Genomic DNA, 18911 nt, shown 5'->3' on the forward strand with positions numbered 1-18911 from the left:
CGGCTAACACTCGAATTCACTTGAAGGAGTATTGCTTAAATTGAGCCAGTGGTTTCTGGTGCTCGGCACCATCACTTGATTCTTAACACTGGTGCTTATGACAATCTAGCACATGGTGGCGCTATTTGTCTAATATAGAGACAAGCACAACAGTTCATATACCTTAACATGGCTATTACATGCCTTCCAAACCATTCCTACAGCTTTCGGGGCCTGGAACAGTCTATACTGTCACACTTAAGTGGTTTTGTAGTTAGAAGTTGGGTTGGTTCTGTCCCGACAGGAGCAATGGGCTGGTGCAAGCTGCCATGGCGTGCCAAAAAGGGCCCCTGCACATATTTTGTCACAAATTAAGCACTGTGACGGAGCCTCATACAGCAATAGTAGTCACAAAGCATGAGTAGAGCTGGAGACCCTGTATGGATGTGGCAGTCATTATTCCTCATACTATTCTATGCTTGCTCACCTCCTTACTAATTATAACCATAACACACCATGTGATTACTAAACAAGGGGATCCCCGTTGCCCTGTATTGGTTCCAGTCCGGAGTGCATGCTTGAGCGACGCGAAGTCCTTCTCTGGGTTCTGTTTCCCACTGAAGTCCACCTTCTGGCGTTTAATGTCAAATGAAAGCTGTGCCAGACTGCTGATCCTTGCTCCTGGTGAGTCCTGCAGGCAGTGCGGTCACAGCTCAACACAAAGCATGCAACAGTCTAATTGGGAGGTTGGCATGCCAGAGCCCCTCTTCCAGCCCAGTAATTGATTTACAAGACAAAAAAGCTCCCAAACAAAGAATGGATTGATGAAACACACACCTGGACTGAGCTACCCTCCCTGGCTAAAGCCAAGAGTAAAATATTGCACTGCAGAAGGGCACTAGGCCTTTGCCATCCTGCTGGACACCCGAGCAGCTGGTCTTTGGCAGGTTGCATCACTCAGATAGTGGTGGAACAAATGGCTCTGAGGTCACAGGCGCTACTGGACATCTTCGCAAATTTGAAGCAATGGACCGGAGAGTTATTTTTAATGTCCTTGAGTCCTGAATAGGACAAGAGTCCTCAAGCTGGCGTTCTTGTTCCTCTCCTTAAACTTGAAACCTGAAGGTGGCCTTTTCAGTTCATCCAGATCTTTTCTTCTTCTCCAAGAACCATTTTGTCCCCAATCCTATTCAGCCATTTGGAGGAGGTACCGGAAGTTCTATACAGGTATTTATAGAGCATGAACATAGCTATAAAGAGAGATGGAGCACTGTACAAGAGAAGGGGAGGGGCTAAAAGTGAGGCCAGGTAAGGCTTCTTATGAACTGGGGTGCTTTCCTGGTTGGTGTCCATGCGGGGGGTAAGCAATCAAGGTCATCACTTCTGGACAACGTGTTCTTTTAAAAGGAGGATCCTGGGCTTCCTCCTAAAGTGGGGAGTGAAAGTGACTGTCCAATCAGTGTAGGGGGTGGAGCCTCAGGTCTTAGGTGCACAGGAGGAGAAGGCCTGGCTTCTGCTCCTTTCCTTGTTGCATTTCTTTGTCTGCAGCTCGTTTGATGTCCTGGCTGTGTGCGGCTTCACCAACTATTACACGGTACGGTGTGCTGGACGATCCTGGCTACGATGTATCAGCCTTAAAGGGGATAAACCTTGCAGGAGGAGCCTACTTTGTTCCTGTACAGTGGTGATGGTCCAGTCTTACTTTATCAATCTCTTTACAAGAGTTGCTGCTGCCTGGATGTTCACTATTGGTGTGAGGTGGATGTCTGGGAGGCCGCTGAGCACTGCCAGTAGACCGACTATCCCCAGCTTTATCTCGCGTTGTACCTTCTAGAGGACATCAATCACCTCGGAGGACAGTGCGCAACCCATCAATGACTGAATGTAAAATATTGGTCCAAAATGAAACCCTACATATAAAGAATTCCTCCTCAGCCAATAGTTTCTTTCCTTCCTCAAATGACTTCCTTGGTCGTCTGCTGATGTCATTTTTCATCATTTGCTGCCCTTTGATACATCATCTAGATGCCTAGCTTTGCTTGAACGCCCAGAGTAAACTTCTTCCTTAGGCTAGCCGTTTCAACTCTACCTTTTGAAGTGACTGAAGAGATCTTGCCCCATCGATGACGTTTGAACAGTCATCAACACTTCATTATTTCTCAGCTGGATGGAAGAAGTTGTTTGCTGGTGGGAGTTGCTACATCGTCATTGGCTGGCGTGAAGCCTGGCTCTGCTTTGCTTCTTGGTTGGTTTCCACAAATTCCTCTTGATACCTAATTTGTGAATACTCACAGGCTGCCCACCGAAGATAGATCCATATTTAAGACGTTCGCCCACAAAAGTCCATGAGTGAGTAGATCATGTTTTGATCTCGGCTGAAACAGCACAAGCACTGTCGTTTGCGAGGACTTTTTGATGTGGGGAAAAAATGTAAAAAGGCTTCGAGCCCACCCATTACTTACCATTGGTTGGTTTCATCGTCACTCATTTCTTCTGTTTTCATTGGTCAGCGGCACCTCCGCTAGTTTCATTTTACAGTCTCGCTACAGACAGCTTTGGAGTCGATACACATAACAAACCAGCATGTTTTTTCTTTATAAAACACCACTTTGCCAACAACGGTGCCACTGACTCGAACTTGCTTCAGGGTCGCCAGCAGCCGTAACCAAAAATGCACTATGAGTGGCTGTATCTTAGCACTTTTTTTAAATGTCTTTATTTTTGGGGTTCTTCGGTAAAGCTGCGGCGCCCTGTCCCATTTTTACTTGCCGTCTTCCGTACAAATATAAAATGGTGCTTTTCCTCAGAAATGTAATGCACTCTACTTTGTCCTGCTGTAGCCTGTAGTGTCCCCTTATACTGTGGTGGGAGTCGCTGTCATCACAAGCATCCTTACAGTTGCTGGTATTGTGGTGGCTTTCCCTCCTGATACTAACCAGCATCGGCAAATTGTTAAGCCATCATGTTGCAGTGTGGCTTCTAAGCATCATGGCTGAAAGTAAATAACAAGCATTTACAATGCAATGGTCTCGGCATTGGTAAACTTAGAGCTATTGGCATTGCTCATGACATTATTTTTGTTTGTTTTTAAAACATTTAAAGAAACGGCATTGTTATTTACAATGTCAATAGCTTAATCACTCTCAAATGCGAGACCTATTGCATTTGCACCCATACACAGAGCCACACACACGAAGCCACCCACACACACACAGCCACCCACAGAGCCATTCACATAGAGCAACCCACACACAAATAGAGCCACCCACAGAGCCACCTACACACACACACACACACGCAGTAGCCCACTGACCTATTTACATTATGTGCACTTTGTGATCTGCATGGTACATGTTCTTTGCTGCAGGCACATTAACCCTATGTGCTACCTTTCCAGGAGTCAAAACTTCCACTAGACAAAACTCTGATCTCTCTCTAGGAACAACATTAAACACCAGAGTCATCATGACATTTTAATTGTTGCCGAAAATTGCTGGAGGCCAGGAAGGAGGCAGCAAGCGCTTTTAAAACCTTAATTTACTTGCAAACATAATGTCTCCACCCAAAGTCAGCGCACGGTCACACCGGTTGCACTGCCCTAGAGCTGGCCCTTCTCAAGGGTCCTGTGACCTCAGTGACAGAGTCACTGTTGTTCTTGGCTGTGCTGCTTCATAGGCCTGCTAGCAAGACTGGAGGTGAACTTCAGTATGGATTGTGGTGGACAAACCTTGAAGGTTAACCCAGACTAGCCAGTGCTAGGGTCCACCTGCTGGTGCTAAGACACCAGCGCTTCTAAGGTCTTGCGAAGCCTTCTAAGGTCTAGCATGGGATTGTGCTCTCTCAGGAGAGTCGTCTGGTGGACTGGTTATTAAGGCTGAACCTGGTTCCCCAGTTCCAAATTTAGCAGCTCTGGCCATAGTGCCACATCGTCTCCCCCACTGAACACCATACTGTCCCACTGAGAAAAAAATCACACTGCCTTCAACTACAACCCAATTGCTGCCGGCTATAAACACCTGGATGAGGCTCAATTTAAATGACCCAATAGACCAGAGCAATATGCGGCCTACAGAAAAAAGTAACATCATCCTGGAAAAAGCAAACACTCATAGGGGAATGCAAAATTTAGCAAACCATGTGAAATGCAAGCAGGAACAACATTGTTACCTTAACGCTTTTACACTCACTATTCAGAAATCAGTGAGTGCTTTTGCCTGAAAGGGCCCTTGAATGGTCCCATTTCAATGTCCATTGCGGATATCCTTACAAAACGTTAGCAGTATGGTAAAAAGACCACATCCCTGGACGCAGAGCCGCAGTACACATTTTGTTTTCCAATCCACACTTTGCAGTACCTCCAGGATTGGTGCACTAGTTGCAAGCCCAGGGAAAACAAAGACAAGAAAACAAAAATAGCGCTTCACTGGCAAACTCTGTAAAAGTGGCGCTAATGTGTCTGGGTGTGAATAAAATCAATCTGGCCAGTTTGCTACCACTGTCTTACTTTATTTAATTATTTTTCATATTTTTAACATTTTATTCCAGATGCTGCACCTTAGAATTAAAATACGACATTTCCAGCAAAAATGATTTTCTTTTTTGGATCCATTTCACTGAGAGCTTGTACGCCGAGCAGTTCTAACATGGGGAAAGTGAGCAGCGAGCAGAAAAGCTAAGGGCTGCTCGCTGGTGTCTGGAAAAACTCTTTTGGCGAGTCTGGTTTTTTGCAAAAGGTCAGGTCCGATGAATTTTCGGCAAACTGAGCAGCGAGAGGCAGGATCCTAGATACTGAATGCCAGGAACCGCTCTCTCGCGGAGCGCGAGTGATTCAGAGGGGCAGCTGCCATTCTCTATGTTAAGGAGAGGAGGAGGCGGAGTGGCAATAGCCGACAGATTTAAGCAAGTGAGCGGCATTTGTGAGCAGCGGAAACGGGGCAAGCGCTAAAACAGTGTTATATTGCAATAATGCTGCAGGAGAATTAGGAGTATAGAGACAACGTGTCTGCACGCTGCTTCTTGGTAGACAATTGTTCTCAATCCAAAAAACGGAGAAAACTACTAAGATGAGGAAGCAGTTAAAACTTCCCGCTGCCAAAACGGATGCCGCGGTTGCGGCCAAGGCTATAAAACGCCTAGTTCAAGCTATACTTAACCAGCCATCAGCCAAAATGGGCATTAAAATGCTTCGAGGGGAGAAGAGTTCTAGCCTTGCAGCAAGGAAGAGGCGACCCCACTTCCCGCTCCGTTCCGACCGCGCACAAAATGGCCAAACCTTCCTATGGTAAAAAACACAACAACAAAAAACACGCCCACCACGCGTAAAAGGGGCAAACAATGAGAAAGAAGTGAAAGAACACGCCCCGAATCTGAAAAAGACGGGGCTTGTAATGACGGACAAAACTCTTCTCCAATGGCTGACCAGCATTTAAGAGGCCAGCCAATGGAGAAGAGGGGCGGGTTCAAGCCCCACTAATGAAAAACATTAAATCTCGCGAGCGAGACTGTGCAAGCGCAGCCTTCGCTAGCAGAGACCTAAAAACGGGTTATGACGTGACCAGTGTTTTTATTCTTTACTTTCAGCCATGCCGCACAGCAACATGGATAAAAAACATTGACGTAGCCAATAGATCTTGAATAGGCGACACCTATTGGCTTTGCCGATGCTTGTCACGAGGACAAAACCAAACTGTGAATTCCAAAAGAGTGTTTGCGCTTTTAAAACGTTTATTTGCTGTGTAACCCAAAATGACAAGCGCAAACAGCTTTGTAAACTAGGCTTAGTAGTCTCGAACAAGAAACTGAGAGCGAACCATTTACTCTGCACCCGCAGAATCAAGAGACTTTATCGACGCCGGCTTTACTCACACTTCGTTACCCTTCTTTCACATTTGCTTGGATAAGAGTTGTAAAAAGAACACCTTTGAATGAATAGCCCTGCTTTTGATGTTACCATAAATGACGTTCAAACGGTTTGTGCCATCAGAAAATATATTTCTCAACCAAATTGGATAGAAATGCCAAAGCTAATCACCCAACAAGCAAAGAAGCTGGGAGAAGAAGAGAACCTGGAGTTGACCTTGGAGACCACTGCTGGGTCTGGAAAGCATGTTTAACTTCCCTGGACAACATTCGCCATCTTTCTGATTAACATTCATATACAACACAACAACAAAAGTGAACAACTGAGACTTTTCCTTAAATTGTTTAATTACATTCTACTTTCACAGTTGAGGGATCCGAAACTACAGGTTGATGATACAGATGCTAATGCCCCATGGCCAACAAGTGGTAAAACAGGGCAACGCTTTGGGACAAACATGTGGCCATGTCCCAGTGCTTAGACAATTTGAGAATCATGTACCGCAAAGCCATTGTCATTTCACATGTAGCTCACTTTCAGAACAGAAACAAGCTCGGCGAATGGCCTCTTTCTCCATCAGAGTGGACAACACAAAACCACACCAACGAAGCTCCCAGTCCAAGATGGCCGCCACTCCAGCATCCCTGGTCTTTGAAACCCGAGCCCCAGACACAGAATGGGTTCATGGACTACACCGCTTTATGAGAACACTAGTCTCTGATTTTGGTTCCCTGTGTAGTAGGCAGAGGCTTCAGTGATGCAGTTCTGCGTTTGGAGAGACCCTGTGGAGAATTCGAGCTGACTTTTCAAATGTAGAAGCAGGACCAACCCTTACACTACCTTCTAGCTAAAAGAAAACCCTGAAAGGGACTTCCACTAAGATTATATTAATAAAAATCTACTTTTGTTCTAACTCTATTTCAGGCTGGCCTCGGCGGATCTACTGTTGCATCTGCGATGCAGCACAGCAGCGGATCCTGCATGTTATGCTTACTGTTCTCTTCATTCTGCAGACTCTGAGGTCCTCCAACCACCGGCCACCCCGAGCTACATCACTGGATCCCCCCTCTCCTTCTGGCAACTCACCAGGAGGACCCCAGACAAGATGGGACCTCGAAAAGGATTGGTAAAGAGGACAGCTTCATTTAAAACCTATACACAAGTAGGAGGCATTTTCCCCATTAAAAACTGATGCTTAAATCCCTTTCCACGAATGCAAAGAGCAGAGTAAAGCTTTTCAACATTCAACTGTTGGGCAGTATTGCTGTTTAGAGCCCCCTGGTTTTATCGATGGGATGATAACTGCGTAACACTGCTGAACCCATTGACTGTGTCTGATCGAGAGGTGAGGTTCTTTAATTTCGACTCCATTTTACATTCACCGCCATTTTGTGTTGCCTTTACACAGGCTGCTCGATTCACGAAGTGTCTCTGCCCCTTGGACTGCAACGTGTCAAAAAAAAACTCCGTCCTTGTCTTGAAACCCATCTCAGACACCAGCCGGCCTAAACTAATCCTTGTCTGGACTACCTAATCTCTATATCAACTGTTAGCCTTTAGTATTCTTCTCGTGCCGCATCTTATCTTTTGGCCTTCGCTATTCTCTCCCTGTGTTTTCCTATTCCACAACCTTTCCTTTGAAGCACACAAACATGTTCTGCCATTATTGATTGACCTATAGGTGCTGTCATTGATTGACTTTTGGGATTGGGCAAAAACACGACTCAAGGGGGACGTTCTGGTTACATGATGCCTTGTTTTGCATGTTTTCCTATTGGCTAATATTTGGCAGATCTTGTATGTCCATATTGGCATTTTGCATGCTTGCATGAGCTAGGACTGCCCCTTACTTTTAGGCTGAGTTTGTAACCCTCACATATATAAGACCCCAGTGTTCTGTACTCTTTAGACTGCCTCATTCAGTTGCTAAGGCTTCTGTGTGACGTAGTCTCACTCATTTGAGTTTAATAAAGATGTTATTTTATATTCCAGCTTCTGTGTCAACTTCTTCTTTGTATTAGTGAGACCCCTGAGAAGGAGTTTTGATTTCTTCAGAGGCCTGCGCCCTGCAAACTTTATACAAACTGAGCCACATGAAACAGACATCAGCATCTACTATGGGGGAAACAAACAAACATTTGATGTGCTATTGGGTGATGGTCAGCAAAGCATGTTTGTTCCACACATGTATGTCCGACAAAGGCATGAAGTCCTTTTATTGCTATTAGAAACCTTAAGAGGATGCAACAGAGCATCCACAATGCATGGTCTGTCTCAGGGTGCCATGGCCATCAGATGGTACGGACACGTAGTGAGGCTAGGCCCTATCCGTCCACGTCAGTAAACACTGCAGAGTCTTTAACCATTGTCTTAAGGAAGGGCCTGGTTCCTTAGGCCTTTCAACTTCTGGAAGTGCCTCCTTAAGTGTTCCAACTTCTTGAAGAGCATCCTTAGGTGGTCCAGCTTCTTGAAGCTCCCCATTCTTCATTGTGCCACAGTGGGGTGCAGATTGCTCTGGCAAGTTGGAGTAAAGTTTAACACTAATCGGCTAGTCAATCACTGAGAATGCGGAGATTGCATTACCCTAGTCGAAACCCCTTCCCACTCTTCACTGATGAGAAAGAACACTAATGAAATCCATTGATATTCAGTTTCTCTTTAAAAATCACATTGGTCCAGTCTGGATCTTAGTGCTTCTTTGTGTCTGACCAAGTACAGCCCATAACAATCAATGTCCAAAAATTGCAATAAAAATACATTGAAATAAAAAAAATATAAGAGTAGACATTGCTTAGGAAGATGAGCAACAGGATGCCGTATCCGTCTGAGTCCCAGCGAAGGGTAAGATGATGGCTGGTTGTGCGGTAGGTCGACAGTTGAATGTGGCTTTATTAAAAAATAAAGCAAAAACAAATTGCAGGCAGAGATTTCCTCTCCAGATGGGCTGAGCGGTGTTGGCCGTGCCTCAGCATTTGTGCTTCATGGCGAGCTGTAGGACAAAGAAGGAGGAGAAGTTAGCGAGAGACGCATACTTGGGAATTTGCTCGATGCACACTGATGATCTCAAAGATGTTGCCTTTACTCTAAAAACGTTTTGAAAGTTTACACATTTTAAAACCAAATAAATTGCACTAAAGATCTACATATGCAAAGAATCACAAGTCAAAGCCATTCTCAATCATTTAAGTGCTTTGTATTTCCATGTCCATGAATCATTAGCCTCAAAATGTCCCCATTGTATTTGAGCCTCAGGGGGACTCATTCTTAATAATAAAATCAAACAAGTTCTAAGTAAAGTCTCAGTAACTTGGCCACACAAATAGCATATGTTCAGGTCTTGGAATTCCCATTGGTCAATCTAATATCCAGAAGACAGAGATCTGCCTAAGCCAGACACTATGAGTAGGCGTCTTTCTGTAGGATCCTTAATCCTGTCCTATTGTGTAACGTTGAAGCCTACTATTATAAATCATACAATAGTTTCTATAGATCTTCTCTTAATGAAGAGAGGAAAAATCTGCTTTATTGGTGCATAGTACCACAAAACCTTTAAAAACTTTAAAAAATATTTTAGGAATAAGCCATGTGGCTTGAAATATGTGCATAAACCCCAAAGAACTGAGCCATCAAGCACAAAATAATGACAGGATCACATAACCACGTCTGGTGTTCAAATCCCAGCGGGTCCACTCAGCCTTTTGTCCTTCTGAGGTTGATAAAATGAGTACCAGAGTTGGGTAACAATAAACAACTGTTATTCAGCACCAAGATACCCTTGGGTGAACATGCGTTTAACAAATACTTAAGTTATGTTATATGTCCACCTACCCATATTAATGATTTTGTAATTGAACCAACTTTCCAGGGAATAAGGAGCGGATTGGGGGAGGGAATAAAAACAAAGTAGCACCATTTCCTCAAGAAAATAATTCCAAAGCACCATGAAAGACAGACTGAAATGTCATTTTTCTCATCTGTCTCAGTGCACAACGCGGCTAAAACAATACAAGTAACAATTTTTCCTGTTGGGATCGGGCTGGACAAAGGGCTCTACTTAGCAGTTGCTAAGTGCAGACGCTTGTCATTACAGCAAGCTCAGACTGCAGGGGTCCATCTCTCCCACGTCCTGAAGATGAGGAATCATGTCATCACAAAGAAAATGTTCTATTGAATACTGTGGAAGATGGAAACAATCTTAAATGTGCCTTCATCCTATGCAATGGACTCAACTTGTTTGATCCAGATTGTTTATAAAAAAAGATCTGTAAACAACATCTTGAAATCTTTGATCACTGCAGACAAACTTATTTCCACTTCCCTTCATCTCTCAACAATGGGGCTTCACCTGGGATCTTTGGGTGTCCATATGTCCCAACTTTCATGTAGTGTGAATCAGATAATATGCTGTTCAAGGCTCTAGATAAAATCAATCTATTCGGATTGCTTTTTTCATACGAGCAGTGTGTATGCCGGCATCCAGTTTGCAAACAAATATCATTCCTATTTCAGAAGAGGAGCACAGTGATAATATTCATTTAGGTGAAGGCTCTCTTCTGATACCATAGTCTGCATCTAACCAGATTGAAGCTATTACAGTGAGATGTACACCTACCGAAAATGAGATTGATGAGAATTTAAAGAAGGGGTGCATTCACCAGCTAACAACCCTTGCTGCAGCCGCATTGCTTGTGCTGAAGAATGCTGCAGAGTACAGACCTTGCGTTGACTAGCAACATTTGAATACAGGAGTATCATTATAGGTAGGGATTTTTCTAACCTTTGCTTGCTGTTCAGTTGATTAAAGTGAGACAGGTTTAGATTTACAGTAATTAGGATTCTAATTTATTTGAAAGCTGAAGAAGAAAAAAGGCTTCATCATTGGCATGCTTGTGAGGGTTTGATAATGCACATGAACTACGTAATGTACATGTAACATTCAAGTTCTTTTGAATAACTGGATTTGCTAAGCTTTGCATGTCTATGCAATCATCAAATTGGATGATATATTTCTCTCACATGTTGAATATGGGAGTGAGGTACTGAAGACATTATGGATAACAGCTGTCTGCTGATTTAGATCATTTTTCTGAATTGGTTTTCAGGCTAAAACAGTGCAAAATGGTATGATTTAATTCTATCATTAAAATACTTTCTTCCAAGGAGTCAAAGTAATAGTTTTTAAACAATCTTCTTACACACATTTATATAGTTTATACAGCAGTATCCTGCCATTATTTCATTATCGGAGAGAGGAACTACACTACTTTTGGTTGAAATTGATGCTCTCAATTTGCTTTTGGGTTATTTTGCCCCAAAAATTTGAAGATGCACAATTGCTTACAGTGGCTTAACATTCAAGAAAGAGGACTAGAGCTGAAAGGAACTCTTAGATATTAAAAAATAATATGTTGGTATTGCTAGATTTTCTTGAATCTGCACCAAACAATGCTCAATGTTGGTCTATAAGGATGTCACCGCTTCCCTCATCCCAGTGCCTTGTTCTTTTTCTTTATCTCAGCCATTATCAGACACCTGATTTTATACACCTTTTCTAGAAAGGTTTTAGAAAATTGAAAGAAATTAAACTAAGTTTCCAGACTGAAAAAGAAGAAAAGAACCAACACGTGAAGAATATAGTCAGTTTTAACGTTCATAATAAATGCAGTGATTCCATGAAGTTATTAGAGGGCTAAAACCAGTTTAGTTGGTTTTGTACTGTTTCCAAAAAAGATAAAATCGGTAGCTTACAGGATATTCTTGCCAACCAAATGGAAAACCAGGAGGATTTCCATGTATCCATGAGAAAGGTTATTTGTCAAGAGTGTAGTCTACAAGGAGTAGGTCACCAGCAAGTGCTATAAAAGAGATGAATATGTCGGGGAACACAGGGATGGCAGAGAGTCCAGTGTTCAAGTGGATTGGAAGACAATGGCCTAGAAGAAAGAAAGCACCACCAAAGTCAACTTCCTATGCTTAGGGCAAAGACCATATCTGCTTTCCACAAATCCAAACCCCAGAGAGTAAGTATAAGGAAGCCACATAAGGAGAGCTACTACTACCAACTAAGGACACCCTGTAATGGGACGTCATGTTGTAACTAGTCAAGTAAAATTAAGTATGGAATAATACCTGGTTGGGTTTGAGAAGGGCTTGGGTCACGTTGGTGGTGGCTCCAGTTGCATTCTTCTGATGGGGTCGGTGAATGTCATTTTGAGCATCATGGATTTAATGGGGCCACAGGCACAAAGAGAGTAAAAGGGGCATGTTCATGTATGAATGATATGCAACGTTTTTGTAAATCCCTGGGTGTGCCATGCTTGTATAGTTAGCCCTTCCACGGTGACAAGCCAATGTGGTCGTGCAGGCGATCTCATTTAAACAACTGCTCAGTGGCATGTCTACAACACTTTTACAAATACAAATGGCTTTTCATGGCTTATATGTTACCTGGTTTTGTCTAGTTGTATTGGTGAAGCTATTACTGTTTCCTACTTCGTACCAGATCCCATTAATATGGAGTTTGTGTCTGACTCCTGACGTCACGGACAATAAAAAACAGTCAGTTACATCTGCCTCACTTGCAGCAGTACCTGCTCCATTGGTAGCAACTGTGCAAGCCACCTGCCTGTCAGAAAGTCAAGCAACTACCCATGTGAGCAGTCCGGGTCCGACACATCCCTTCTTTTTTAAACTTTTATCACTTTTTAGGTTTCATTATTTTGAAGGGTTTTCTCAGTTTATACTTTTTTCTTGACACCATTAGTGTGTCAGGGCACAGGAGAAAGACATCTAGAAGACCTCTTGGAGCCATCACACACGCATTATTTTGCATTGTTTAGGTTTTGGACCACGTCTAGAGCGTCATTCGGAAGAGGTGTGCTAGCTAGCTGACCGAAGGGAGCTCTTATAGTTAATGATTTCTCCTGCCTACCTCCATCTCCTGCAGATATAGTCAGGATGGTTCAAAGATTTATCTGAAAAATACTAATTTTCCCTCAAGTCCACTAAAGGCTTGATTCCCCTTCGTCCGATTCCATCATTGAAAAGTTGATTATGACTCGAATACCACAGATTCGTCCTCTTCAGATGACGCCATCTCAACCTCCTGCCAACAGGCAAAGAGGGTCCTTACTTCTTGTTTTAAGAACCTGTACTTCAGACTCTGACAATGAGGCATCCAAACTCCTATCGCTGGTAAACAACCCAACTGCAGCAAGACAGAGATAGATTCTGGGTGCAGCACTGCATGAGCTAAGCACTGTAGCTGAACTTTGCATGCCCTCTGAATAGAAGAGTGGTGGTCCTAGGTGCATCGATGCACATCTGCAAAGCATTGACTGCACCAATCTTCCGTGCCTCTCCTCACCTGACCATGTACCCCTCCATTCCTCTGTTTAACACACCATCACTCCTGATCGCCCCGTCCGTCCCTAGTATGGTGTTTCTGAGTATGACCACCCCCAGTATGTTAGGGTTGCCAAGAGGTCTTCCTCATTCTCTGCCTTAGAGGAAGAGAAGTGGGGAAGCATGTGAAGAAACCACCACCACCCTACTCCACTGTTATCAGTTCACGAGGAGCGCAAGTAGGAATGAATGGACCACGATGCACACACAGGACCTTTGCCTGCTTTGCGATTACGTACGCTTTCATGATATGGGACTACATGGTACAGAAGAACAGGTCATTTACTGGCAACCAATAATTGAAGTACTTTTTCAAGCTATACAGTTTTGTGTCCTCTACTTAGTACGCAATTACAGGTCCTTTATGTGATATGCTATTAAGGGTCCTTTAAATGATATCAAATTACAGGGTTTAGGAGTTATGAAACTAAAGGGCATCCACATGGTATGCAAACTACACATTTTTTGGATCACTCATTTATGTCAACATGGTAAGTGGCAATACATTAATTTTGCCTACTTTTATTTTGAATTGTTTTGTTTTCTAAATATGAGCTATTTGTTAATATTTAGCATTAAAATTATTTGATTGATATATATATATATATATATATATATATATACACACATTTAATTATTAAATATATTTTTTTTTCACCAAAAAAAGTATTATAACTCGCATACCTCTGCACATAGTGTTGTAAACTCGCTAGGCAGACTACATTAAGTAGTGAGCAAGGGATGGGGGGGAGACGAGACAATAGACTGAAACTGTACCAATGTCTCTGTAATTCTACAATACACACCACTTGACCTTTCATATTAGTAGTTGTGTCATTGCAACACCCTTGTGCCATGGTTCTTTGCTAGGATGCCTTTGTTCATGCCAGCTCTGTACACTGTGCCTATTGTCATTATTACCACCGGAGCACAAGTTGTGTGACCAGTTGCATCACTGCTGTTATTGATATGTGTTCAAGTATTTCTGACTGCTAATTGCAAGGTCTCACAATTCCACCTTGCAATTGAAGTGGCTGCGATAGATGGGACTCTTGGTAGTGTGCATCGCTTATCAAAAACGCAATAAACAAACTTAAAAGAAACCCTCCACAAGCATCAAACCTCCATTGCACACACTTTTCAACCATACGTAGGACAAGTTTGAGACACGGCTTCACCCGAGACAAGGCAGCCAACCCCCACAATGCAGAGATTCTGGACATAGCAAGTGAAGGATGTCTGAAAGGCCTGGTGTCACACTAGACCCTGCAATGAGAATACCACAAGGTTTTGTTGGTGGGCTTCCCCTATACCGTAGTCAGCACCAAACAACTTTTGTTGCCAACTCTCCTCTGTGCATGGCCTGTGGCCAGAGTGCTGCAGTGACGTAAAGACCCTGAGGCCGGACTCCATGTTGAACAGTCAAATACTCCATTTTCTGCCTGATCATTGGCATGTCAACCTTTACCTTTCATAGAACCTGTAAAAGTGTCAAATCATCCAGACAATGACATCGATAAGACATCTAATGTGACATCAGTCTTAGATAAGTGCCTTGTTATCTACATTTCAGGGTCAGATAATAAAAAATAAACAATGTAGCTGGAATTGATGTATTTTTACCCTACATGTCTATTTTAGTGTGTCTTAAGATTAGCATAGTGAAGTCAGAAATTCCTAAAATGTTCCCCATACAGGTTAAGATTGGTGGTCAACAGTACAGAAGTCTCATCCAGTGACTGCTTAGAGAGAGAGGTCCTTCATCTAGGTCATCGTACAGGATACTGCCAGGGATCCTGACAGAATGTCGTGCTGCTGCAACATCCAGTCCTACTCTGAGATCTGATACCGAGCCAAGTCTGAGAGAGAGAAGGAAGTCTGTTTTCCTTCTAGGGAAGACTCTCTCCCGGCTACTGATAATTACAAATTCTTACTGAAAACAGGTATGCAGTGCACTAAATCCTAATAAACTCTAGACCCAATAAAGATACTCCATGCTTTCGAAGTATAGCGCCTTAGTTGTAGTATTTAGGGTAATCGGTTGCCAAATTACATTTCGACTATGTTAGAAACGTTCATATTATTCTCGTTGTTAGTAACATGCATCAGTGCTGCTTTAGTACTATTCTGTGTGGTTATTTTACATGTGCTAAACGACAGGACGAGACTGTTGAAATAAAATACTTTTACTTGTGTGTGATATTCTAAAGAATGAAACTGAGTTTGAATTACCATTGCATCACTGACCCCTTTTTAAGACTCTGTCCGTAACCAAGAAAGCACGGACACCACATCAACTAGGTATTGAGTGGGGTTGTGTGGGGATACAACAACTGTACTTTCACGTTCAAGCGTCCGTGCACTGAACTGCATTCAGGGGTCAAACCGTGTAAAGCTAAGCCAAAGCCTTCGTTTACGCAACAGTTGGAGGGGGGTTGGCCATAGCAACAAACCTGTGGCCCGACACTGCACCCACCCTTACATGACCTTCTAACTCACTACTGGCTCAGTCTTCACAGTGAAGCATGATCAGAGGGTCTATGGTCAAGCTTCCTACCCCACTGCTTCCATTCTTTAGGATTAATAAATAAAGAAGACTGACATTCATGAAAAGTGCTTCACTTCTGAAATATCCCAACTATTGGTTGTGTTGGTAACCATCTGAAAGGAAGACACTTGCATCAAATACTGTGGTGATTGTTTGTACTTCTCTTGGGTCATTATTTTGTAACTATACTCTACCCTTCTGGGGATTGGTCAATGTTCCCCCACACTCCCTCTCCCAGGGACTCTTATGCATTACGCTACCCACGCTAGGGGTGATGCCGGCTCGCATGCAGGGGTGACATACAAGTTGGCCATCAGACACCGGTCCAAGGGTGCAGTTAATGCCTCCCTTAGTAGATCCTCTCCGTGTCACGTACTTTGTGTGCTGTGTCTGCAAACTGCTGGGCGCTGTTCATCATGTCCGCCGTCTTCTCCTCTGTTCGCCCCAAGCGCTCCCCGCGCTCATTCAAGGCCTGGCTCGCCTTCTGCACAGCGCTGGTCACACTGTCCGCTGCAGAGTGCAGGATGCTGTTACCTGGGCAGGGGAGGGAAGAGATAGAAAGGAAGCACCTGTGTTAGAATCATCTTTCAATCAGATGCAAAAACACTACATTAAAGAGAGCAAAATCAGTCTGGCATGATGGAGAGACCTCTGCACCATCACCGTGCCAGGAATAAGAGCCCTATCCTTTGTGTGCATCATCTCTGTAACAAGGATAAGAGCGCTCTATCCTCTGTGCGCTTCACCATCTCTGTGCCAGGGATTAGAGAGCCCTATCCTCTGGGTGCTTCACCATCTCTGTGCCAGGGATAAGAGCCCTATCCTCTGGGTGCTTCACCATCTCTGTGCCAGGGATAAGAGCCCTATCCTCTGTGCGCTTCACCATCTCTGTGCCAGGGATAAGAGTGCCCTAGTCTGTGTGTGTCATCTCTGCGCCAGGGATAAGCGCCCTTATCCTCTGTGCGCTTCATCATCTCTGTGCCAGGGATAAGAGGGCCCTATCCTCTGTGCGCTTTATCATCTCTGTGCCAGGGATAAGAGGGCCCTATCCTCTGTGCGCTTTATCATCTCTGTGCCAGGGATAAGAGAGCCCTAGTCTGTGTGTGTCATCTCTGCGCCAGGGATAAGCGCCCTTATCCTCTGTGCGCTTCATCATCTGTGCCAGGGGTAAGAGAGCCCTAGCCCTTGTGTGCTTCATAATCTCTGTGCCAGGGATAAAGAGAGCCCTATCCTCTGTGCGCTTCATCATCTCTGTGCCAGGGATTAGAGAGCCCTAGTCTGTGTGCTTCATCTCTGCGCTAGGGATATAAACCTTCCCTCGGTGTGCCAGAACTAAGAGCGTCACACCCTCTGTTACCAGGACAAAGAGTGCCCCGCCACCAGTGTGCCCATGTCTAGAGACCAAGGTGCAGATCATGATTGTAGGAGAGTAGGATCTGCACTTATGTTGCCCCCACTTTTTTTCTGATGTTAACACTGGTTTCTGGCTATAGTCTGGCTGGGTCCCTGCTAATCAGGGCATCAGTCTCTCTGTTCTCTCTAAACAACTTGGTGTGCATATTAGATGCACTAGTGATTGGATACTGTGGTACCTTATGAGCCCCTAGTATATGGTACCATAGGTACCTAGGGCATTGGTACTTTACAGGCCTACCAGGGGCTGAAGCATGTATTATGCCACCCCTGGGAAGCAGACTCAATCTGACACCACAGGCCTGCTACTGCAGCCTGTGTGAGGTAGTGTTAGCACTCCTCACTGAGGTATAGGTTCCTATGTCTCACCATGCACACACATATAAACCTATCAGCCACCCCTATGGCAGGCCCTATCAATCTGGAGGGCAGGGTGCTTGGTATACTATGTGAGGGGGTGCCTCTGCATGAGCAGGACCCCTCTGCAGCTGGCAGAGTCTATTCTCTGTGGCTGTTTGTGGATGCGGTTAAACCATATACTATAAAGTGCATTATAACCTCGCGGTAAATGCTAACTTTGGAATGACTGCATCAAAACATGTTGTGTTTGGTGGCAAACAACTTGGAATCATACCCCCACACCAGTAACTGGTGTGGGAGTATGATCCCACCCTTCTAGAGGGGACGACATGTACCCACTGTACTTAAAAGACAGAAATCTGAAAGAGCCCTGGCATCACAAAATGGATGCCACCAGCACAGACACTGGGCTCCCCTCCTGCTGCTGACAAACTCGCAGTGGAGGAAGCCCAACAAAAGGCATCCTGTCACAGGGAGGTGTCACCACCTTCCAGACAGGATTTAGTGTATTGGAGCTGGGTGGGTGCACTCCTAGAGTGCTTTGAAGTCCTGCACTGGGGGAGCAGTAGGCTCCTCTGTGCATATGCCAGCTCAAACCGGTTCAGGGGCTACCTGTCCTTGCTCTGGCGCAAAACTGGACAAAGTGAAGTGGGTGTAACCACCCCCTACCCTGACCCTCCTAGAGGAGTGGTCATAGAGCTAGTCCCTCCCCTATCTTCACTATAAGATACCAAGCATTGCCATTGCAAAGCAGAAAACCCTGGACGACGCTCTACAAAGAAGAATCCTGGCCCTTCGACGTTCCACTACCTTTGGAAGACAGAAGAATCTCCCTTGGAGTCAAGGAGTGACTCCCCTGTTTGGCAGGCACCAAAAACCTTAATCATTGGTTGCAAACTTTCCCACTCCCGCCGGAGTTCAAAGTCCCTGCTGTCCCGGAAGTGGATTTCCTGACCTCGACAACCATTGTGAGTCCCCAGCAAAGCTGTGGCGAGTGGACCCCACGAGTGACGAGGAACAGCAATACCCGGGGACCGTGCACTATTGTCGAGTGCAATCCCTTCACGACGTTCTACAAACTTGTGCTTTTGACCATTTGTGGCCCAAGCGTCCAGCAGGTTTTGCAGCGAAAATCAGAGGCCTGCCCCGTCCCGAGTTACCATGGGCTCCTGTGAAGTATTTCCTGAGGAGGCGTCTTCGCGATCACTTGCTCGTTGGCTAGTGGGTCCTCCGAAGACTTTATCGACTAAAAAGGCTCCCCTGGTTGCTCCAGGCCTGCCCTCACTCACCCTCGCTGGGTGAGTCCCTCAGACCTTGCTGGTCTGCACCATCGACTTTCTTCAGTCT

The 18911-nt window shown here is 44.5% G+C and overlaps 1 protein-coding gene across 1 annotated transcript in view; it reads right to left on the reverse strand.

The window, feature by feature from the left end:
• Positions 1–6168: 6168 nt before the first annotated feature.
• Positions 6169–18911, reverse strand: part of STXBP6 (syntaxin binding protein 6) — a 496860-nt gene continuing 484117 nt past the window's right edge. Inside the window, exons 5-6 of the mRNA XM_085627350.1 lie at positions 16168–16325; positions 6169–8828 (exon numbers count right to left, since the gene is read on the reverse strand). Coding sequence (XP_085483476.1) covers positions 8805–8828; positions 16168–16325 — 182 coding nt within the window. The 3' untranslated portion in view covers positions 6169–8804. The remainder of the gene's footprint in view (positions 8829–16167; positions 16326–18911) is intronic.

This window comes from Triturus cristatus, chromosome 9, assembly GCF_964204655.1.
Source record: "Triturus cristatus chromosome 9, aTriCri1.1, whole genome shotgun sequence".
NCBI lineage: Eukaryota > Metazoa > Chordata > Amphibia > Caudata > Salamandridae > Triturus > Triturus cristatus.